Source organism: Rhinolophus ferrumequinum, chromosome 20, assembly GCF_004115265.2.
Source record: "Rhinolophus ferrumequinum isolate MPI-CBG mRhiFer1 chromosome 20, mRhiFer1_v1.p, whole genome shotgun sequence".
Classification (NCBI taxonomy): Eukaryota; Metazoa; Chordata; class Mammalia; order Chiroptera; family Rhinolophidae; genus Rhinolophus; species Rhinolophus ferrumequinum.
In genome coordinates, this window is record NC_046303.1 from 45,888,475 (window position 1) to 45,913,115 (window position 24,641).

The following is a 24,641-nucleotide window of genomic DNA, read 5'->3' on the forward strand; positions in this document are numbered from 1 at the left end:
ATTTGTACCTCAGTAACGAGAGACACTTCAAACAAACACATTACATTAGTAATGTGATATCCTTGGAAAATAAAGTTGACAAAAAAACAAGATTTCTCCATCAGGATAAGCCTGCAGAATTGTTGTTCTAGGAATGGTGATGAATTTGAGGGTTTCCCTTCATGGGTTTATATGCAGTCCTTTTGGTGATGAGTGGCCTTTATTTGCCAAATGACTAGGCAGAATCATACCACAAATAACATAAGATTGTATAGATACAACATAGAAGGTATCAGCCTCCAAAAAGAGCAATATAATGGTGAACTCAGGTTTGAGGGGCGATACTGAGAGATATTCAAAGATTGCTTGGAAGTGCAAGAAATAGAATGGAAGAGATGACAAGGGCCATAGTCCAAGGCAGGAACCAAAGACAGACCAGAAAATACACTCAAGACCTGGAATTATAAACAATGCCGCAATGAATATATGGATGCACTTGTCCCCTTGAAGTAGCGTTTTGTGTTTATTCATATAAACACCCAGAAGTGGGATTACTGAGTCCTTCTTTGTCTGTTGGTATAGCTTTGTTTTAAAATCCATTTTGTGTGATATAAGTATTGCTACCTAAACTTTTTTGTTTGTTTCCATTTTCATGAAATATGTTTTTCCCATCCTTTTACTTTCGATCTGAAGTGAGTCTCTTGTAGGCAGCATATGTAAGGGTCTTGTTTTCTTATCCATTCAGCTCTCTTATGTCTTTTGAGTGGAGCATTTAATCCATTTACATTGAACGTAATTGTTGATAGATATGTTGTTCTTTCCATTCTATTATTTTATTTATTTATTTATTTATTTATTTATTTATTTATTCATTCATTTATTCATTTATTTATTTATCTTAAAGAAGTCCCTCAAAGATTCCTTGTAATGCTGGTTTAGTGGTGATGAACTCCTTTAGCTTTTTCTTGTCTGGGAAGCTCTTTGTCAGTCCAATTCTAAATGATAGCTTTGCTGCGTAGAGTAATCTTGGTTGTAGGTAGTTACTTTTCATCACTTTGAATATTTCCTGCCAATCTCTTCTGACCTACCTACAAGTTTCTGTTGAGAAACCAGCTGACAGTCTTATGGGGACTCCCTTGTAGGTAACTAACTGCTTTTCTCTTGCTGTTTTTAAGATTCTCTCTTTACCTTTAGCCTTTGGCATTTTGGTTGTGATGTTTCTTGGTGTGGGCCTTTTTGGGTTCATCTTATTTGGGATTCTGCCCTTCCTGGGCTTGTATGTCTCTTCCCTTTACCAGATTAGGTAAGTTTTCCACCATTATTCCTTCAAATAGGTTTTCAATTCTTTGCTCTCTTTTCTCCTTCTGGTACCCCGATGATGTGAATGTTAGTATGCTTTATGTTGTCCAAGAGGTGCCTTAAATTATCCTTATTTTTTTGGATTCTTTTTCCTTTTGTTCTTCTGACTGAGTGTTTTCTGCTACCTTATCTTCTAAATCACTGATTTATTCCTCTGCTTCATCTAATCTACTGTTGATTCCTTGTAATGTATTCTTCATTTTCATTATTGTATTCTTTATTTCTGATTTTTTTTATCTCTTCTATCTCCACTTTTATGTTTTCTATCTCTTGGTTGAAGTTCTCCCTGAGATCATTGAGCATCCTTATAATTAGTGTTTGTAACTCTGCATCTGTTAGATTTCTTCTTTCCATTTTATTTAGTCCAGTCTTAGTAGAGTGACCTTATGTAGTAGATGTCCTGTGGGACACAGTGGTGCAGTCTCCCTGGTCACCAGAGCTGGGTGCTCCAGGTTTGTCCCTTGTGTGGGTTGTGTGTGCCCTCCTCTTGTAGTTGAGCCTTGATTGTTATTTGCACATCAATGGGAGGCTGACCCTCAGGCTGATTGGTTGTGAGGACTAGACTTGACTACAGTGGAGGAGCTGTGGTGCAAAGACTGAGCAGGGTTTGCTTTAATGGGTCTCTGGTGTCTGCCCAGTCTGCCCTTTGTATGTGTCATCCTTGGCTAGGTGATGCTCCAACTTGATCCAAAGCTGGCCACTGGGTGTGCCAGTCCTGGGGTCTCCTGGGAGGGAACCTGCTGTCGGCCAAGTTTAGACACAGCTTGTGCTCTGCCCAGGGTCACCTGATATGAGCCACAAAGCAATCTGCCGATGGTCGCCACTCTCCCTGAGCTTTGAGGTGCCTTGAGAGGCCAAGCCTCAAACTGAGGCTGGCTGTCACTAGAACTGGGCTTGGAGCAGTTCAACCAGAGGTATGGGACATGCCGCAGCCATATCCTGCTTGTTTGGATTTTGTGAACTTTTGAGAGATTTTGGGAAAGTCCGAAGCATCAGCTAAGACAGGTGATTTGTATGGGAAAAGTCATTGGAAGCGGCCTAGGTGTGCCTGAAAGTTGGGTGGGGTCTCAGGAAATCACTAGGTGATAGCCAGTTTGATGGAGACTCAGATAAGGCATCTGTGTGTGTCTGCACGCAGGGAGAGGAAGGGCTCAACAAAGAAACAATGGCTTCTGCCAGCTCCTCTGTGCAGTAGTAGTTGCCCCTGCAGCCCTCATCCTGAAGCTAGACAATTCAATTCCTCCCTGTATATTGCTGGCACCTTTCAAGCTGCTGTCCCAGCATTGGAACTCAGAGTGAGTGAGTTTGTCAGCGAATAAGTCTGTGCATGAGCCCTTTAATAGGAGTGCCTGGGAATGCAGCTGCCCTCTGTGTCACTCAGTCACAATTCCTGCTGGTTTTCACAGCCAGAAGTTATGGGGACTCCTCTCCCTGACACTGGAATCCTGGACTGGGGAGCCTGGTGTGGGGCTGGGATCCCTCGCTCCTCAGGAGAACCTCCATAGCTGAGATATCCCTCCCAATTTTTAATGGTCACACTCAGATGTAGGACTAGCCTGTTCTGTGTCTCTGCCCCTCCTACAAGTCTCGAGGTGGCTTCTTCTGTTTGTCCGTAGTTGTAGGGCTTCCGGTCAGCTAGACTTCAGGCAATTCTCAATGATGGTTGTTCTGTAATTTAGTTGTAATTTTGATGTGGTCATGAGGAGAGGCAAGCACAGTGTTCACTGACTTTGACATCTTAACCAGAAATCAAATTGCACTTATTTTCACCACCCAATATTCCATGTATTTCATTGTATGCAGTAATCATTTTCTAAGAATTTGGTAAAGGCTTAGAGGGAGCAAAATGACTGTGATCATGATATAAGTGGGAAAGTCTCCTTTTGAAAATGGTTCATATGCCATGGGATGCATGTGGAATTCTGAGAGCAGCCACAGTTACATTAATCAGACAGTTATTAACCTAAACTGCAAAGTCAGGAGAGTTCAAAAAGTGTATTGTGGAGCTACAACAAACTAGAGGCTTTTTATTCTAGTGATTTAAAAAAGCTTTACATTTTTATTTCCAATTAACCTATCGATAGTGATGTCACTTAAATACTCCTAAGGAATATTATCTCCTCATTATTGCCAGAAAACATGCTGCCCAATTTCATAGCTCAGCTGTTCTCATGCATGGATGGACAGTCTGAATTAACTTGAACAGAAACAAGATTTTTTAGACACTTGGCTACATTCCTAGTTGTAAAATTTAAGTAATTAATATGTGACTTTAAATAGTAAAAGAAAATAAAGTGGATAATGTTTATTTTGTGCATCAAAATGATAGTGATACAATTCTACTCTTTCTGTTTATTCAATGTTAGCATATCAATAGAAAAATTATTGTAATCCACACATCCATTGCCAGTACAATTGAATATTGTGCCAGTGAGTAATGATCCTCTAGAGAGCAGTCTTAAAATTAAGCTATTAAAAAAAGACTGCATTTTCATTAAGACCAAACAAAGACAATCGACCCCAGAGACGTGAGTTTTTCTGCTTTATATACGTATTCTTTGTGCATGTTAAAACTGCCACAAGGACATCTATTATTCTGTTGATCTGAAACCAAAATGATATTAATTCAAGGAGAAAGTAGTTGATGTAATTAGGGAAGTGAAGACCCATAAACCGCTAACTAGGTTTATTTACGATTATATTCTCACTACACTTTTCACGAGGCCTTCTTCCTCATCCTATTCAGGCTTCGGTGACCCTTGTCTTCAAAGTTCTTTGTGACACATGATTATGTGTGTATTTCTAAACAATATACCAAAAGTTAATAATAAATCACAAACATCTTAGTTTCTTGTTGATGAAAGTTTAACTCTGAAGAACGCGTATATACTTGTAATTAAAAACCTACTACCTACTTTTGTGCCTTTCTCCCCTCCTCAACAATGCTGAAGCAACCTCAGAAGGAGTAAGGAGTCCTGGGTTTGGGAATCAGAGAACCTGCATCTTGTCTTGTTACCTCCACTTATAAGCTATGCAGCCTTTCACAAATCCCTAGTCCTCCCTGAAGCTCAGCATCCTCGCCTTAAAATGAGGATAATAGAAATGAGAGATTAAAAGATTAACAAAATGGACTCCTTGCCCTCAGTGTCTCTGTGTATGCTTTAGTGGGTGTATTATCAGGAACTGCTTCCTTTATTTACTTTACTCCAAATCAATCAATCAACCAATCATTGTCTCTCATGTTCTCTCTCTTTCTCTGGCTCTCGCTCTCTCTGACGCACCAGTCAGTACTATGCTAGATGCTACAAAGGATATTGTAGAAGTAAAAGATACTATATTGTAAAATGTGATCTCTGCCCTGAAGCTGTACTGTGGGAAGTATAAGTCCCATATGAATTTATTTCCCAGTGCTTCTTCATAGGACTCAGTAAATGCAAAAATCAATATGTCTGCTTTCAGCCAGTTATGCCAGCAATGACATGTTTATGACAAAAAGAAAAGAGATGCCTCCACCTTGTGGCTGGGTCTTCTTCAGCTGGTTCCTGGTGAAACATTGCTGTTTCTACACTCGCTTCTCATTGCAAGTAGAAGAAAATTGTGTTGTTTTCACTTTTATACACTTTCACCTTCTTCATGTTATAGGTGTTAGGGACTTTCGTTAAGATTTCATTCTCATAGAATTCAACATTAGCCTTGGCCAAATTGAAGTAGATAGCATTTATTCATTCATTTAAGAAATGTTTATGAGGCTTTTATCCCATGCTAGGCACCTTAGTCAACAGTGGAGAAACAACAGTGAGCAGAGCACAGACTGCCCTCGAAATGTCCTGACTTCAAAGCAACTTCTCTCTCAAACTCACACACACCCACAACTCCCCCCAAAGACCCTCCATCTTCCATTAATCATTTTATACCTTACACAGTAATAATTTTTGTCCCCACTATGAGTAACTTTTTATTATCAATTATTTTAAAGCAATATGTTAGCTACTACTAGAGAGTACCAAGATACTATCCCTCTTTCCAGGAGTTTATAATTTCATAGGTGCAGAAATGATGGTGGGGAGAATAAATACAGAGAACTGGAATGAGAGGCCGGGTTGCAATAAGAGCTACAAGAGAGGCGTACTACTGCGTGGTGGATACCGAGACAGGAGGACAAATTTCCCCTGGAGCGACCAGTGACCCTTCATGGAGGATTTGAGTGGAGCCTTGAAAATGGTCATGGTTACAAGATAAGCTTGGAAAAGTCAGCAAGAATGGCAAGAATAACTAGCAGAGGTGAGGGCAAAAATAGAAGGCAGAAAAACCCAGTGAAGAGTGGAGGACTGAGAAGCAAGGCCACGTTAACCCTAGGAGAATGGCAGGGATAGCTGGAAGGTTGGAGACAAGGTCCTGGACAGTCTTCACACTGTGTCAGGAAGTTGGATTCTGTCCAAGAAGTACGGAGGAGGAGGTTAGGTGTTTGAGGAGGAGAGAGACCAAAGCAGAGGTGAGCTTTAAAAGACAGCAGTGGCAACCCTACGGACTGAAAGAGGAGGAAGAAGAGAAGACTAGTGAATGGCAAATGGAGGCAAGAGAAACAGGAAATGACAGGCAATTACTGCAGACAGAGTGCGAGGAATTGATGGGGCTTGGGAGCTGACTAGATGCAAAGGCAACTCTGAAATCTTTAGCAAATTTTAAAAGCAAATTCAACTCAGTAACTCCAACGCCACTTATGTTTCTATAATGATATCTTAAGAGAATATCTGTATAAAAATGAAATATTGAAATAAAGGTTTCCGTTCAGGCTGCTATAATAAAATACCACAGACTGGGTGGCTCATAAACAACAGGAATTTATTTCTCATTGTTCTGGAGGCTGCAAGTCCAAGATCAAGGCACTGGCAGATTCAGTGTCTGGTGAAGAACCACTTCTCGGTTCAGTGATGGTGTTTCCTTGCTGGGTTCTCACATGGTGGAAGGGAAGAGGAAGCTCTCTGGGGTCTCTTTCAAAAGAGCACTAACCCCATTCATGAGGGCTCTGCCCTGAGAACCTAATCACCTCCCAAATGCCCCACCTAATACCATCACTTCGGGGGTTAATATATCAACATATGAATTTTGGGGGGAGCGGGGACACAAACATTCAGACCACACCAACCTTCATGTATCATATACATTGTTTTACAATTTATCTCCGTCCCACATCCACTCCACCCCAGTATTTGTGCTTCTTTTGTCCCACCTCCTCCCCCAGATCCATTCTCTTTCCATCTATAGCCTATTCTGAGTCCTGGGAGACTGTTTGAGTCACGCAAGCTCTCCTGCCCTCTAATTCCCTCTTGGATCTGGCCAATGAGAAGCACTAGTAGGAGATCGGAGGGCAGAGAGAGAGAAAGTGTATTCATGTTCTATTCCTGCTGTAACAAATTACCACAAACAGTGGCTTAAAGCAATACAAACTTATTATCTTACAGTTCAGGAGGTCAGAATTCCAAATCGGTTTCCATGGCATCTACCATGTTTATCCTTCGGTGCCTCAACAACCCTCTTCGGTTGTCCTAACCCTGCCCACATCTCTGAAATAGTCCCGTCATTAAACTATCTGCAACATACCAGCTGACTGACACACCACCACCCATTTTGATATGCATTTTCACGCTCTAATTCACACTGTTAACATGTCAGGTCTGGAACTGGCACACACACAAAGTCAATGTAAATGGAGCATGCAAGTTGGTTGGCTTCAGGAAAAGAAGGAATTGTTATCCTGTGTCAATATTGCAGTTACTGCACAAAGCCTAATGCTTGCATCTGGAAAATAAATATATCTGATTAGATAAACGTTCAAAATAATAATCGCTCATTTTTCTCTCAATTACATCCATGGAAGGGAAATAGCCTACATAGAGTCCACAATATCAAGTTTCCTCTTTAATATCCTTTTGTTTATTTATCAGTTAACTAGAGAGACTGACTTCATGACCTATCCTAAGTGATTTCTGAGCAAATGGATAAGCCACTAGCTGAGCTGCCAACGATAGCTTTCTATTCTTGCTCAGACAGATAATTTTAAGATATTTCCCCAGTCTCTTCTTCTTGCCTGAGCAGTCAAACTGGCATGTGAAAATGGAAGGGTTGTGTTTTTTCCTTGAAGAAAATATTTTGCTTCAATCAGCTTGTCTTTAAAGTCTTTCTCTGCTTTCATGTCTGTGACCAAATTTGCAGTTATCCCTCTTTCTTAGCTTAGGGTTTGTGTCGTCTGTTCAGCATTCAATGAGATTCTTTTTCTAAGAATTATTTATCTAAAAATCATAGAATAAAAAGTAGCATTGACTTCTTATAGAATTCATAAAAGGCAGTACTTACCAAACCAACAGAAGATTTTTTGAGTTTTTAACTTCCCAGTGACATTTTTTAGAAAAAGCATTTGCTTCATTTCCCCATTAAATATCCTTAGTAGCTCATCTGCTTCTCTCTAGATTCATTATGAAAAGCTTACCACTGTTTCATTTTTTTCTTTCTTCTACCATTATGTTTGATGATGAGGATGATGAGGATGATAACTACTTTAATTAATAATAAAAGATTATATTTGTATAGTTTAAAGTGTACAAGGCACTTCCATGCACTTTATAGTATTTGATCATGGTCAAGCCTGATTGATATACATCATGAAACTAAATTTAAAAACTCTTTACAGATCTTGTTTAAATTTGGTTTAAACAATAAGGAGCGTAGAGTCAAAAAAACAACTTCTGAAAAATTCCTTCTTTCACTAATTCATCCATTCATTCAGCGTATATATCAGGATATTGCCCATGTGGCTGAGTCCCTGCCCTTGGAGAACTTACAATATAGTGACAGGCAAAGGTCAATACTTTTAAAGAAATGCTGAGGAAAGGCACGCAACCCAGGCTGGTGCGATCATGGAAGAATTCCTGGATGTGGTGATACCTGGACTTTGTCCTAAAGGATGAGAAGGACTCAGCCGTTTGAAGGGAGGGGGCAAAGGGAACAGCATGCACAAAGAGAACAGCATGCACAAAGGGAACAGCATGCACAAAGGCACAGAAAGAGAAACACTTTAGAATGGTAGGAAGAAATCACCCAGAGGGCACGCATCGAGCAGGGGAGAGGAGGACTTGAAGAATTCAACATTGCCATCAATTAAAAGCGCTGGAAAAGTCAGGAGATTTAGAAAGGAGCAATCTAATAAAATTCTCAGTATGAAATTAATGTTGATTAATATTTGACAAGGAGAAAAGAAAAATTTTGTGAGAAAGACACCAAATTATAATTTAGACCTGACTTCCACAACTGAGCACTGCATCATCTTTAAACTTCACATACATTTCCATATTTTGATTTCGAGGATTTTAAAAGGAAGCATGAGAAATGGAGGCTCCTAGATGAAGAGCTCCCCTTGAACCCCCAGCAAAGCTGAACCCCTGATTTGAATGACCAGCCAAGTCACCAGTTCCACTACAAAAGTCAAAGACTGAAAATTTTTTGAGCTGTGACTCAGTCTTTTCTAACGGGTGAATTCACAAGTAATGAAAAAGATGGAATAAGGTACAACACCCACATCAAGTGATAAACCCTCCGACTTCTGCAGCAGCCTATGACTTCTTATGCCCACTGGTTCTCCTCACCTTCATGACCCTCCCAAGCAGGTTTGTGCTCAGGCATAACCTTGATTAAGGACCTTCCTGGAAATCCACAAGGACTATTTCACACTTCTATTTGGATGAGGTTTTCTGAGAGATGTTGGGAAGTTTTCTTTTTAAGTGGTTACCATCTAGAATATAGTATAAAGAGAGCCTCAGCCAGTTTTCAACATATAAATCAATTGAGGCAAATAAAATTCGCAGAATTTTGCTGTTCTCAAAATGTGTTTCAACTTCCAATTGGGTTAGATGTTTTCAAGCTGGAAAAACCCGCTTACCTGATGGCCTCTTATGTCTTACTGAAGCAACTGTACATGACCATTTAAAGCAATAGCCAGGTCCTATAATAGGCACTGGGATCCCATCTAATTCAATCACAAATCTAATGGAAGAAATGGGAAGGTTAACCAAAACACTCGGTGTAACCCCTTGGAGAATATTTTTACCGTAATGGTGATAAAATGCTATCTAACTGTAATGGTGATTAAATAATATCTAGCAAAGGTGAATTGTGAAAATAGTCATTACATATTAAAGGTCACCACCATCAATTGGAAAATCAGCCTGTCCTTTGTTCCAGCGTGGTCCAAGTCCTCTTGTCAGAGCCCCAGGGACAGAGCCTGCGGCAGGCAGCAGTGAGGACTCTAATTCTGACTTGTTTTTCTCCTAGCACTTTATGATTTCATTCAGACTCAGACTCCATTCCTACTGCTCTCAATCCTTTAGCATTTGTTTCCTGTAACTTGACCTGTCTCTAACAATTTAGGTAGGTCACCATTACTGAAACCTCATTTGGTGTCCTGTAAATACTATTGAAATTGTTATGGTTTAGCTGGAAGTGCTTCAGGCAGTATTGCAAGAAAGGTTAAGATATGCTGAGCTGCACTTGAACTGAACTTACTATGTAGTGAGAACAAAGACTGCTACTATTACTGAAAATAACGTTCACATCCTCAACAGTAATGAACCAGGAGCCTACTTGTCAGGAATTGTGACAGGTACAGATGACATAAAGACAGCAGGTATGTTCTCTTCCCATGAGGGGTCTGGAGTCAGCAGGAGAAACCAGACTGCAAGTGAAGAATTCGGATGGAGATAACCTGTGACCTCAGCTCATTAGCCACGAAAATGGTCCACAGCTGTCTTTCATGAAATAAAGACTAGAGATATCCATTGTTTATTGTATGAAATTCTAAAGGAGCTCAATTCCTCACACCCGGTTATAATCTAGAATCATTTCAGTCGTGTACAATCATGTGAAATAGGTTCTCAGGGTACAGCAGTAATCTGAGGGCAATTAACTGATTCAACCAACTAAGCACATTTGCGGAGATGTCCAAGCAAGCCTTGAGCGGAGACGACCGTGACTCAGGGCTGAAGCAGTTCCAGGATGGATCTAGTTCTTAGAAAGACTTCAGCGAGCCAAACCAAATACTTCTCATATGACTTGGCTACAAAACTGCACACAGTACAGAGTTTACATTTTTTCTTGCAACTTCAACTATTAACCACTTAAGAAATATTGAAATTTTTACCTTTATCTGCCTTGGCTTTCCAATAAGAAGAGAAAAATTTTACCAGAAGAGCTCCAAGCAAGTTCAAGGATTTGGTAACTCTGCCGTGATGTATGCACAGAAATGCAGAACTTGTTAGGCTGTGCCAGGCCGTCCTATGTCACTCACTTTGCCCCTAAGACATTGCTGCGAGGTTATTAGTTGCCTCAAGGGGACCACAGATAAAAGTATTCCTTCCACTAAAAAAAAGCCCAGAATTCATCTTAACTTCTTCAGTTATTTTCCTAAATTTAATGTCTCTTTGACCCACATGCATTTCCCACCCACTATCTTTGACCCACTACCTTTATCTGGTTTGGGTCTCTCTCTCTCTCTCTCTCTCTCTCTCTCTCTCTCTCTCTCTCTCTCTCTCTCTCTCTCTCTCTCTCCATCCCTTCCTCCTCCTCCTTTTTCTTTTTCTCCCCACCCCCACAAGACCCCCTCTCTGTCTCAGGTCTAACTAGAACTTGATGTTTTAAAAATTCTCTAAGAACAAGTGGAGGAGATCTTTATAGTTTCATTTTAGTAACACAGATCAGTTCCATGGTGGAGAGGATGGAAAGAAAAGACTACATCTGAGTCACAACTCGTCTTTTTTATAATCCCTGAAAAGGCAGCACATATTCCATTGGTTTTATCAAATTAATTCCCCCAACTGATTCACATGTAACGTAGGAAAGTGACACCCTTCAACAGGCAGCACCCTCACGGCTGCAGCAAAGTCACACAAGTTGGGAAAGTAATGAGGGAGCTTGAGAGAGCCTCTTCTTCCCCTTGACAGATCCATCTCCTAATACGTCCAGAAACTAAGAGAATGTAAGTGAAAGACATCATATCCCAAATTTATTTAGGGAGTTTCATTTAAAATGACCATACATAATACTGATGTTAGAATGAAAATGAAAATGAAACCTTTGTACAATATCCATCACTTGACGAGGAGGGACAGGAGTCTGGAGGCTGAGCCTGCGTGGGTTTATTACCGCTGACACTAGCTCCCACAGAGTTGGCCCATTTTCGCAGTACGCCCAGAACACCTTGTAAGATTCAAGGTCTGTGATAGTGGCAGCATTTCCATCTCAGGACCTGACCAGCGTCACCCCCCCGGCCCCCCACCAAAGGAATTTTTTTTTTCTGAATTAGTAAGTTTGGACTATTAGTAAGTTTGGACTATTCCCAATCTTCCATTACTCCCAATGAGGCAGGAACTCAGCACTGGTACCCTGGAACGGGGAGGGGGCTTGGGAGAGACGGAAAGTCTCAGACAAGTGGCTAAGGATCCTCCATTCCACTGGCGCCAGAGTTGTTCTCTTCTCCCTCCGAGGGAACCCTCCATGGAAAACTGAAATTATGAAAATCTGCCGAGCCAAGAGGTCAGCTGGGGCTCCTTGGAACTCCATAAAAATAACATCCCCGACCCCTCCCAGAGTCCCAGCCTGGAAACTCCCACACAGATGCCACAGCCAAGTCCCAGGGCAGCCCTTGAGCCCCACGGCTTCTCAACTTCCCACACACCCTCCCACCCACCACTCACTCTGCCCTGCTCATTTTTTCTCCCTGAAGTCTCATGAGCTCTTAGGGAAAATAGCAAACACACCAGAGAATGAAAACATCCCATTTTCTAAGTTTTGCTGTACTAAAATATGTGAGCAGAGTGCAAATAATGTGACTATTTCTGTCACACCGCCAGATTCCCTTCGCCCTCCACATGATGCTTGTTGAAACAGTCAGTCTCAGGACAGAAGTGTCCTCAGGCAGTGGTGGCTGTCAAGGTTTGATTTTCAGGTCAAGAGCACTTATAACCCCTCCTTCCATCGTTCTCAAGACGAGGCTTGTGGAAGCACTTCATTAATTCACAAATATAAGCAGTGCACCCCATATGAGACATGTAGTTAAATGGGACACAGTCCCTGCCCTCATTTGCCACATCGTCTCCTTCCCCTCAGCCTCCCAATTTCTCACTTGGATAGATGATGTGATAACCTCACAACTTCAACTCCCTTCTTCAGTCTCCAATTTTCTCTCCAGTTCACTCTCCATACTGATGCCTGAGGGAGATTCTAAATATCACTCTGCTTCCCTGGTCAGGTTACTCCCTATTTAAAATTGTCAGTGCCTTGCTATTGCCTTTAAAATAAAGCCTGAATTCCTGACTAGCAGAATAAACCGACAGTTCTCCCAATATACCATGCTCTCAAATCTTAGGGCCTTTGCATATGCTGCACTCTACCTAGAATGCTTTTCCTCTTCCTTCACTTGGGGAACTCCTACTGATACTTCGAAACCTAGTTGACATGTCACCACCTCCAGGAGGCTCCCCTACGACCAGCCCCCCCATTCTGAGTTAGATGCCCCTCCTTTCTGTTCCATTAGCACTTTGCTAATAGTTCTGTCATAGATATAGTGAGTAATAATTATCTTATTTACCCACTTTCTCTCCAACTAGGTTGAGAACATGTTGTAGATAGAAATTTACCATTTATCACTATATTTATTATATCTCTCCAGTAGACTATCTAGCACATAATAGGTGCACAGAAATTGTTTGATGAGTGAATAAGCTCAAAGCCTAGGAGGGAAGACAGAGAAGCATAACTGTATGAGATGTGAGGAACAACAGAGTGGGGTGCAGTGAATACAGAAATGGGACACTTCTGCTTGCAAAGAAGACTGGGTCTAGGAAGGTATCCCAGAGAAGAAGATGCTTGGGCTGGCCCTGAGGAAGACTGTGAGATCGCCAGACCTATGGGGAGAAGGCAAAGAGAATGGTGGCATGTGGGAGACCTTAGATGATTCAGTCAGCGTGATGAATTTGAGAAGATCTTCCTGAGAAGAATGACTGGTGACAATGAGGAGAAGATATTGGTGGTAGGGTAATAGGAGATTATCAGGTAAAGGCCTGAACTGAGCTAGTCAGCAATGGGGTACAATTTGAAAGCAGAGACAAATGCACACAAGTTGAGGGAATGAGATGCCCTGCGTGGCCCCCAGGTTTCTGGCTTGTAAGAATGGTGATGGCATTCACCAGCCTTAGTCATCAAGAGGAAAAACTGCCTTTGGAGGAAGACGCTAAACCCAGTCTGCTGGTGTTGAACTGGAGTTGCGTGCTGATCATCCAGGTGAAGATGTTCCGTAATCAATTGGATGTGTGAGTCTGAAGCTCAGGAGAATCCAGCTAGGAATGAAGACTCTCTATCATAACTTCATCAGAACTTTTGTTTTACTTCTGCAGTTTAATTTGCTGCCATGAGGTTTCAGTCATGAGTGGGCACTGCTGGGAGAGGGTTTAATTGGTCCCGTATCTGCCTCTGGCTTGGATATGTGGCTTCCAGCAAGCCACTCAACTTCAAGCTGTGCCTGTTGTCTTTTGGGAAAGAAGACAGTTAAGGAGACATGAAGAAAAATGTTGCCAACATTGGCCCTAAAACAAATTAATTTAGTCCTGCCTTTCATGACTCTTCTCTGGAATGTGAAAGTCGTGCAGTGAGGCCAACCAACCTCTTCCAAAGGCCACTGGATGCTACACAAAGGGGTGGCCTCCCTTCATCGCATTGGAATCCTTACCCCTAGAGAATCTTCTTTAGATAGAGATATTACTTCCTTGCTACGAGGAACATGTGTTTGTTCTTCACCCCCCACCCCCACTTTTGGGGGGATGGTCTGGTTTTAGTGCCATTGCCATTATGATGACAACTTTTTGTTCCTGTTCTTGCCCAGCCTGCGGCACCCACCTTGATAATGCTCTCCTATAGAGAATTTACTTGCAATTCTGTCTGCGTTACAGAGTTTAGGCTGAGATCAGCTTTATTTAAGGGACCCAACTAAAATAGCATTTTTGCAGAGCAATTCATTGTGCTTTTCCTGGCTAATTTGTCTTAAGTGACTTGCATTGAAATGAAACATATTTTAATTCAAAGTTTCCTGACAATAGTGGTGCTGTGGGAGTTACATGATGTGCTGGTGGTTGAACCTCTTTTATTCCAAAGGTCTATTCACAAAGGCTAAAGGGGAATTGCTTATGGAACCCAGGCATTTCTGACAAATCAAGAGGGATTGGTATTTAACCAGACAGCTTCTGGCAACCAGGTGTGAGCATGGCGGAGATTTAGCAAGGGTTCTAGTAATGTGTGGAGAAGGGAGGATCTCATTTTTAATTCAGAGGACGGTGATAGAAAACTCATCATCAACCTTGAATAGTCTCAACCAAGCACTATTTACAAAGAAGGCAATATCACAATAGCAACCAGGGAAATTTAAATAATGCATAATAAAAATTCACAGAAGGGCCCAAAAAAACAATCATTCCATTCAACATGCTGAATTAGATGTCGCACTAAGCCCAAAGCTGGCACTGCATTCAATGAAAAGGCCTTAAAATATTTACTTCTTGTTTCAAAGCAAAGGTGCCGGCTTATTTGGAACTGTAGTATCAAACCTATTCCCTAATTTGAAAAGAAAAAAACAGCTAAATAGTTTAACTATAGTCTCTTCCATACGGCTAAATATAAGTGACATATCACTACCACCTCTATGGTCTGATGTTTTAATTTCTATCAAGGTAAATTAAGTTTGGTGGTCAGATGCAGAATGCAGCCAAGGATTAGCCTCTTCTAAGAAGCAGCGGGCTGCAAACAGGTTGTTCAGGTGCCCTCTGGAAACTGGTAATCTACCGTGCTTTTCTCATCTTTTGGAAATACAGCTGGAGTAGAACCATCTGTGGCTGACTTCATATTTCTTTCATGAACAGGTAGGAGATCAAATCATTGAAATCAATGGGGAGAGCACGAGGGATATGACACACGCCAGAGCGATAGAAGTCATCAAATCTGGAGGAAGAAGAGTGCGGCTGCTGCTGAAGCGCGGGACGGGGCAGGTCCCCGAGTACGGTGCGTTTCCTGTTCCCATTCACCTCTCCTCTCTTCCTTCCATGTACTGTGAATGCCTGTCCTTCTGTAGCAAACCACGCCAGTTCTCTCATTCTACCTAAGTATATATTTAGCTATCGATAGATATCTATGCACATATGTACATTTAAGCACAAGATATATATGTGTGTGAGTACTTTCTTTTGCTCCCGTAGTTTAAGTAATGTTTCCAAGAGCAAAGACAGACCCTTTCAGGGCATCTCTGAGTGTGCTGGGAGATCCAGCCACCACCAAGATATTGAACGTTCGTAATTTGACTGATAATCCTCTGTTCATTTGAGTCCACAGTAATATCTCAATTATTTCCTAAAATCCCACATGCGTCACACTGTCCCGTAGGATGTGTAAAAAGGCATCAGGGAACAAGCAAGAAGAAATCTTTAGGGTATGAAGATTAAAATGGAAACTGCAGTTCATTCAAGGGTTGCATTTCCTTGGCATTTAGGGCTATTCAAAGAACTCACACTTCTGTTGTGTGTCGATAGCTTTCGAGGGAGGCATGGAAGTGCATTTTCATTCATGGATTTACCTTCTGAAGTCGTTCACTGTGTTATTTCCCAGCAGCCCATCGAAGGCACCCACGACTGACGGCATTACAAAGGGACTGCTGGGTGGTCATCACATGACCTGAGCTGCTCTTTAATTAATCTCAAGAGGGACAGATATCAGGGAAGAGCAGTGTAAATAATTCCAGTCCAGATTAGGGAAAGGGGATCTAACTGCTGACCTGAATCACTAGCTCAAATTGTTGATCTAGATAAATTGACTCTCACTTTCACCCCTCCAGCCCTAAGCCCCCCAACAACAGTTCTACATAGTACTTTTCCCTCTCCAATGACGCTTTTTGCTTAAGTCACCTAATACTAATTGAACACTTCCTTATTTAGTAGGACAGTATAGTCCTGAGTTCAGTTGAAATATATGAACTCAAAAGCCCTTCAACACTTTGTTCCCAGGGTCTTAAACACACCCCAAAGCCTACAAAAAGGGTTGGCAAGCCCTCATATTAAGCGTCACAAAGAATTCAGAAGTTTTTGTGCGGCTTACCCTATGCCCGAGGAGATAGTTCATCCCAGGTTCCCACCCGTAATGCTTGGATCCAATAAAATAGTTTTAAATATTCATGTTAGCAATAAGCCTAGGCCTGATCTTGTTAAATGGCACTGGCATTAATCCCTTAATAAAGAATGTGAACTCTTGAAGTAGGATAACTTTTTGCACTCTCCAGCATTAAGTGATTCTGTAATATCAAAGTGACCTGTGAGATTCTATCACTTCTAAAAAATACCTCGTTTTAAAAGTATGTTTCACTCCATGGCATGACCTGACTGTTACGTACACCAAGGAATTTTCATAGAGTAAATATTATTCTTACTGTTCTAACAAGTTAATCTTTAAAAAGTTAATCTGAACAACATGGAGATCCCAAGCTTTCTATTCTTTTATAGACCTACTATGGTCCATGCTTTCAGGGTCCGTCTCACCAGTTGCTTGTCACTAATGAGCGGTTAAAACAGTACTACTGACCAAGCTGTGGCATAACCTGTAATATATAAGAATGAAGCTGCCTCAATGCATCTTCAAGAAAAAATAAAAACATGTTTTTGAACAAGACAAAAATTCAAGACCATGTCAACATTAATTCTTAATATCACCCAAAAATATCTAAGGTTAAATTCTAAAATTAACTAATACAGAGAGTTTGTTAAACATCTGGGCACACTTTCGAGGGACAAAAACTGTAGCAGTATTACAGAATTTCTTCTAAATATATTTGAAAATATAACATTAAATCATACCTGCTGGTAATGTGAGAGCTCATGAGCTAATTTTGATGTTAGGTTTACATAGATTTTGACTTTAGAGATTTTGTCACTAGAGAACAAATTTAATACAGGAGAGCAATCTTTTTTAGGGAAGGAAAAGAATAATCATAAACTAAGTAAACATTAGCTCTTCCGGAAAATCTAAGCTGAAAAGAAAGATGCATGGGTACCCGTGAGAAAGCAAGGTTAGGGATCAGATCAGCATCTCTGAGAATAATGCCATCCAATGATATTTCTAGCATCTCATAGTAACCAATGATGGGGGTGTTTCAGGGGCCCCCAGGACCACACATTCAGAGATTTGCTAGAAGGACTTCTGGCGCACAGAATATAGTTGTACTCACAGCTAAGATTTATTACAGTGATTTAGTCAGGGTACACAGTGGGTTCATAAGGGACAAAATACAGGCAGAGTCTGGAGGAATCCACATGCAGGCTTTCTTACTCTCTCTCTCTCTCTCTGTCTCTCTGTCTCTTTGTCTCTCTCCCTCTCCCCCAGTCCCCCCCACCATCAACAGAGAGCACTCTACCCCCACCAACAAAAATGCAGCAACATATGCTCATTAGAGACTCAGCGCCCAAGGTTTGTACTGCGGGCTGGTCATGCAGGCCAAGTCTGTACCAAAAGCCCAGAGTCCCCTAAAGAAGGCGGGTATTCATTATAAACCACCTTGTCTGTACAAACAGCCGAGGTACAGTGACATGCCCCCATCATTTAGAGAAAGGTTCATATTAGTGTAGGGACAATTTACCAGTCAGAGTCCTGGGTGCCAGCCAACAGCCAACTTTGCAAGCAGGCCGTTCTAAGGACAGCAGTCACACGCTCGCTGGGGGAACTCTTTCCTGCACCAGGAGGAAACCAGGGAAGTGGCCACATTCAAGGACCGTACACATGACCCACCCCCGCATAAAAGGAGTGCTCACAGCTAAGGAACATCATCATTCTCTCAGCATCAGCAAAACACATTGTATCATGAAACAGAACTTTTTGTCCAAGATAAAGTGTATTTTAATAATATTGGCCAAGGGGTGGGAGGTAACAAAATAAAATAGCAACAAGAAAAACAAAACAAAATGCTTGAGTTTACCAGTAGATATAACCAAGAATACAGTCCACTTTGTCCAAATTCACCCTAATCATAGGGTAAACTGATTATTCTGTCAATTATGGGTTTAACCCTGTATTAGTTTCCTTTGTTTGCCTTTGAAAATCCTAAACTTGGCATAAAGTCCACCCTTAAGATGGTTAAAGGGGGTTGGTATCAGAATCCATAGGAGAGAGACATGACCTGCTAGAGCTGCTCAGACTTAACCCAGCCTGGGAGAGCGAACGTTGAAGACGAGGAGACTGAAAAACAACAGTCGATGGAAGGGTTTTAAGTGAGATCCAGCAGCCCTCCTTCTGGTACTTGCAGAATTCAGAACAGCTTTGAAGCAAAACCCTTATCTGGACTTTGGGCCCTGCCCAGGAAAAGCCAGTCTCAGTCAGCAGAAATACAAAGCTCCCACCCTGCCTTCTTAAGGTGATCTGTGACAGAAAGATAAGCGCAGGGACAATGGGGAAAAAAAAAAAAGGTACAGTGGTAACCTGTCAGATTGTTGACTGAACAAAATCAGTGTGAATCCAAGTGAGCTGAGGGAAGAAATAAATATGCTGCAAATATGCCATCGGTAATTACCACGAGACTCATCATCAGCGACGCCTCAGCCAGTTCAGAGACATAAATCAACAGATGTGGCCGCAGGAGTGGTGGCTGCACGGGGGCTGCTGAGCAGCTGCAAGGGGAGTCGGGAAATGTTAGGGCCTTTGAAGGAGAAGTTGCTTTTGCAGTGAAGTCCTTGAAAGAGAAGCTCAGGAGACAGACACTTCAGCTCCACTCCAGTCCTCAAGATAAGAATCCGTTGATTATAAACTCATCCCCCTCCCCTGACAGGCGACTCCAAGACTGGCAGAAATAAGGAAGCTTCACTGCACCAAACTGAGAAAAGAATCAAAAGATGCCACATCAAAAGGAGCGCCCTCCTTGACAAAGGCTGTTGATATTTGAATTACATCTAAAAGGGTTAAGAGAAAAGAAAGCATGAATCATGATTCTAAAGCTGCAAAAGAATAAATTATACAAATTTGCTCCCTGCCTTGAAGTACAGGTGTCCTTCCTCAGCATTCAAGGCATACACAGGAACATGCCCTTCGCTTGATTTATACTGTGAGCCACAGAGCCAGGGCCAAGGTAAATAGAGGGCCATTGACTGCAAAAGTTCTTTACACAAGCAGTTCTCCCCCTGCTAATATTTGCTGTTCAAATCTGATCAAAATAAAGCAGAACAGAAATAGCTCTCCATTCTTGGTTGGTGGTCCAGCCTGTTTCTTCTCTTAAAAAGCAACAGGGCAGGTCTTTATGAGTAGAATGCTAACGCGAGTCCATTTGTCCACGGGAGTGTCTTAGGAGGTGGTCTTAGGAGGCCAGGCAGGTTTATAAGGACTAAGCAGAATTCTCACAATTGCAGTGGCCCAGTGACAACTAACACCAAATGCTCACACAGAGAGAAAGAAATAGCCAATCCATGAATTAGACTTCTGCCTGCACTTCCACTTTCAAAGTTCATTATGTCTTTAAGAGGCTTTGACTTGATTACAGGCCTTTGGTAAATGAAGTTGTTTACTTTTTTAAGTATAATAAAACTACATTTAGTAAGTAGAGGAAAGATCTGTCTGAGCCAGTGCGTACAGGTAAAAAGAATAATAAATTAGTCAAATAGTTGTTTAGTTAAATTCTTCTTTTAATCAAAAAATAAAAATGGTTTACAGTGATTATATCTGAAGACCAGATTAAGCTGTACTGGTCTCTACTTTTATGACAATAGGCAATGTTTATTTATTTATTCTTCTTTAAGAATATACATTGACAAGTAAACATTATAAGCATTATAATCTTGTTTACAATTACTTGTTTGACAAGTCCTTTTCTTCCCTCTGATCACACAAAGATAACCTCCAAACAGTATACCCCTTACCAAATATGCCATGTGAGACAAAGCCTGTAATTAATATCATTAATTAATGTCATTACTATTTCCTGAACTAAACTAGGACTTCCTGAGCACCTACTATGTGCAACGCATTTTGCAGGCACTAAAGAGAAGGTAGTCCTGGCCCTCAGTGAGCTGACAATCTAAGAATGAGGATACATGTAACAACTGAGTCCAGTAGATTGGTGACTGATTAAAAGGTCTCAAAGGATCTGCTCTAATGAAAAAAATTTTAAATGGATTTTATTAATTAATTGTGGAAGTTAGTAAGTACCTCTAGAGTGTTAGAGATCCTTGAGAAGCACTTGGCTTCTTTGATTTGTGAAGCATTTCCTTTGTAATCATTATACTAATACTTTCTACTTTTTCTGAAGAAAGGACTTGCTGAGTATGGGTAAATATCTGCTCAGATTTTGTCTGAATTATTCTAGATTCCAAGTTGGTGAGCCAGAACTTCATTTAGCAAATTTGCTAATCACGACTCTTTGCATCCCATGGCTGCAACCTCACACACACCCCAAGGCTTGCCTGGGGTTCCTATGCCCTCGATTGCAGGCAAGGGAACAGTCTCCATTGCCTTCGCCTCTTCCTCAGAGACCACGTGTATAGGAGCTTTAAGTGGTTCCATAACCTTTGTACTAATTCACCTGCACTTTTAATAGGGCAAAAGGCAGCTTGCTTCTATAATAAATTGTGAAATTTAATTTCAGCTTCTGACATTCATGGTTGAGTGTATCTTCTTTTTCCATGGGAGGCTCCACAAATCACTCCACTCCACCTCTACTGAGTCAGAGCCAGGGAAGAGGCCGGGCTGCCAGGCAGAACTCGGGTGCTGCCCGACTAAAAGGCTCAAGACTGCTCTCTGCAGCATTTAGGCAATGCCAGGTATCTAAGCATGAAACTTCAGTCATTTCCTGTTTTATGCAGTCAGGGTCAGGAGCCTCCTCAAAGAACACACAACTCTGAACTCGTTGCTCAGCCAAAACCTCATTTATTATTTCAAGCGTTTTTAGGATGAGGATGAAATCCCAGTTCTTCACACTGTTTTATTGGAAACCATGGACGACAATGATTTTCCTTTTTGGGTACTCATACATGATTTCCAACATGCATTTTTCTCTTTAAGGATATATTCATTAAGTGACCCCCTTCCCTAAGTCCTCACTTGGTAGGTGTTTTAGACTCTGATAAAACAGATTAGACCACATAGCAACCAAGAAATCTACCAAGAAAAACTCATTTGGCTCTTGCGGTCCAACCTCCTTTAAATCCCGAATACTTAAGTTGTTGGAGGAGATGAATGAATGGAGTTATCTTTCTCAAACCACACTGAGAAGAGCTTCCACATACACCTTGGAAAACTTAAATATTCCAGTTCCTTCGGTAACTCATCCTGGAGAGTCATATTTTAGGGTCTGAAAAGAACAATCGCTTTCTTCCCCCAACATGAAGCTGAGCTCTCCTGCGAGAGGGCTGCTTCCACGCAAGTCCAGGGAGAAGCAGATTTCTTAGAGGAAACGCTGTTGGATACTGCAAGAACGTTGGGACGACCTCAAAGAAGTGACAAATTCAAGAGAATATTTTTTACATGGTAGGAGGACGGGGGAGTAGAAATCAAGGATTAAGGTTAAGAGAAAAGAAAGCAAGCATCATGGTTTTAAAGATACGCACACACGTGCGCACACACACACAGATTAGTTAATTGGGCCTGGAGTCTACATATTTTGTAAGTGCCATCCCAAGAAATTCCATGCCCTGGAGACTGCAGAATTTATCTCCTCTAGTTCTGTTGAAAAGGCCCATCCCACAGCATGTTTTTTAACTTTTTGTTGCCCTCTTTATGTCTTGTCAACCTCCCACTGTTTGAGAGCACCTCAGCCCCTCAGCCTGGCTGCTCCTCTGCCCATCCAGTCTAAATAGCTCTCCGTTCAGACTTGCAACCATTAAAACTTAAAAAAAAAGGAAGACTAGATTTTCCTCCCCTCACCCTCCTATTTTCCATCTCAGGCCTTTCGACAATCTGAGTTCAGCACCGACCCTCCTCACTGAGGACAGTCAGACCCCGTGGTTCACACCATGAGACTGTCCAGTCAGGGGAAGTTTCTAACTCCTTAACTAGACCCGTTCTGAAGCTGCTACTAAATGCCCAGCGATTTCCCTACTGTCTGATTTGCTCTTGTCTCGAAGTATAGATGATACAGAAAAGGTTTTGATCCCTGTGAGGGAGTTTGCCAACAAAAACCCTGCTATGCAGGTGCTCAAAGTGGAGTCCAGAACCTTAAGACAGATTCGTAGGGAGGTCCAGCCAACGGCCATTCCCAGCAAACACCAGGTCTCACGCCTCCCTTCACATGCCTGTGCCTGCGCGCCTCCCCGAGCATCCCCCAGCCGAACAACTCACTAGCTTTCATTTCTAAACTAACGTACTCTACATCCCTCATTTCTAGCGGAAGAAACAGGGAGTCCAGAAGGCCCGATCTATGTTATTCCAGCACTCTGCCTGCAGTCTCACTCAAAGATAGGATCACCCTGATGACCTACTCTGATAAACACCTCCCAGTACTTCTTTTGAACTGAGCCCCCTCGGTCACCACCAAAGATGAAATTACATAGGTCCTCGCTCCAGGCTTGAATTGTATGCTCTAATTGTAGCAAAATCTCTAATCTTTGAGAATCACACATTCTTCAATGTGCTGTTTGGGTTCAAAACAAAATTAATAGAACAAGAAGCACACACTTAGCCTGGACTAAAAAGCTGTTTATTGTAATGTGGCTCAGACATTTGCTTACAAAATAACCTGCTTTTAAACTTCTGTAAGAAAGTCTCTGGTCTTTTTGGCGTGTGCTCTCCAACAGATAGCGACCCTGAGTTTAGGGCTGAACACACACATTCATAAAGTGTGCGTTAAATATACCTGGCACAGTACGCAGCTCTCCACTTTTCACGTTTCACTGCAGTTCCTCCCCCAGACTTCACAGCCATTTATTTCCACCATGTTCTGCGCCCTTTCATTTGACTTTCTGGCCATGAAGTCTCCTAGCACATGTATCTTTCAAGCCCGGTAAAGGCCACATTTGAAATCAAATGAGAGCCTTCTCTGTGTGACATTAAAACAGCTTGATCGTTTTTATACAAAATTGCTTGCATCTTGGCAGGGCTAAATGGTAAATTCAATTAAAGTCTGAAATTTAATTTCCACATCCTACCTTCATTATTAAGCATTGGTTTCCTAACCACAGAGAGGTTCTACTTGCCATTTAACCTCGAGGTTTTAGTTCTCATCCTTCATTCTCCCTTCCCTCAGACACACACCATCCTATGAAAAACACCCCCTGTGGCATAACCAGAAATCCGTGTGGGTACTGTTCCATTCTGCATGTTGAAGACATGTATACACAGCACTATGTCTGGAGCAAGTCAGGCATTTAGGTGGCAACTATCATCAGTATAGTCTGTCAAAGAGGGGGTCAGCCTGCAAACGTCTGAGCTGCACGGATTACGTTCCTCTGATCACACTGACCTCACATCACCTGCACCACTCACTGTGCGAACACAGCAGCAGGCGTCACAGGGGAGCAGTCACGGCATCTTGGCGGTTATGGCCTGAGACATTCTGGAGTTTCTAGTCCCCATTCTGTGTAGGTAAAGAACTATAGCCCCTGAGCTGAGATAGACACAAACCAAAACAGCCACGAAGAGACAGGTTTCAGAGCACAGTCCTCAGACGGTTAGTACAGCCGAGTGGAGCAGGCAAGATGTTGCTGCATTTTTTTTTTCAGTTCTATTTTTCTTCCAGAAAACAATTACAGCCAGCGAGACAACTGTGAACTTTCAATATAAATAAGCAAATTGTCAGAGGTGAGGGGAACTCTAAGAATTTATGAGATTATTAGAGAAAACGTAAATATACACATGAGCATACCATGTCTTTAATTTGCGAGTTTTTCAAAATTTGGAAGTGATTACTGTGACTGATTCTCAAATGACAGCTGGTATCACCGAAACACTCCATCATTATGAGAAAATTCTGCAATAATTCTGATATTCCCATTCCAATTGTTTTTAACGTTTGTGCCTCCTTAACAGCACCTCAGGATGCCCTCAATATTTTGAGAAAAATCTTCTTTTGGAATACACATGTAGCTCAGTCTTTCACTAATTTCACTTGCTGCATGCTTGATATGATTAGCTTTACTTAAAGTCTTTATTCTTACTGCCTAGATAATTTGTATTCAGCTGCTCTAAACATACTAAGCAATCTTGATTCTAACAGTAATAATATATCTTTGTCTCTGGTTCTGTTAATTCTAATA

General features: G+C 41.6%; 1 protein-coding gene across 4 annotated transcripts in view; it reads left to right on the forward strand.

Moving 5' to 3' along the window:
* MAGI2 (membrane associated guanylate kinase, WW and PDZ domain containing 2) overlaps positions 1–24,641 on the forward strand; it is a 1,312,199-nt gene that overhangs the window by 1,244,148 nt on the left and 43,410 nt on the right. For all 4 annotated transcript variants that reach the window (XM_033088532.1, XM_033088533.1, XM_033088534.1 and 1 more), the window contains one exon: positions 15,294–15,432. In XM_033088532.1, coding sequence (XP_032944423.1) covers positions 15,294–15,432 — 139 coding nt within the window. The remainder of the gene's footprint in view (positions 1–15,293; positions 15,433–24,641) is intronic.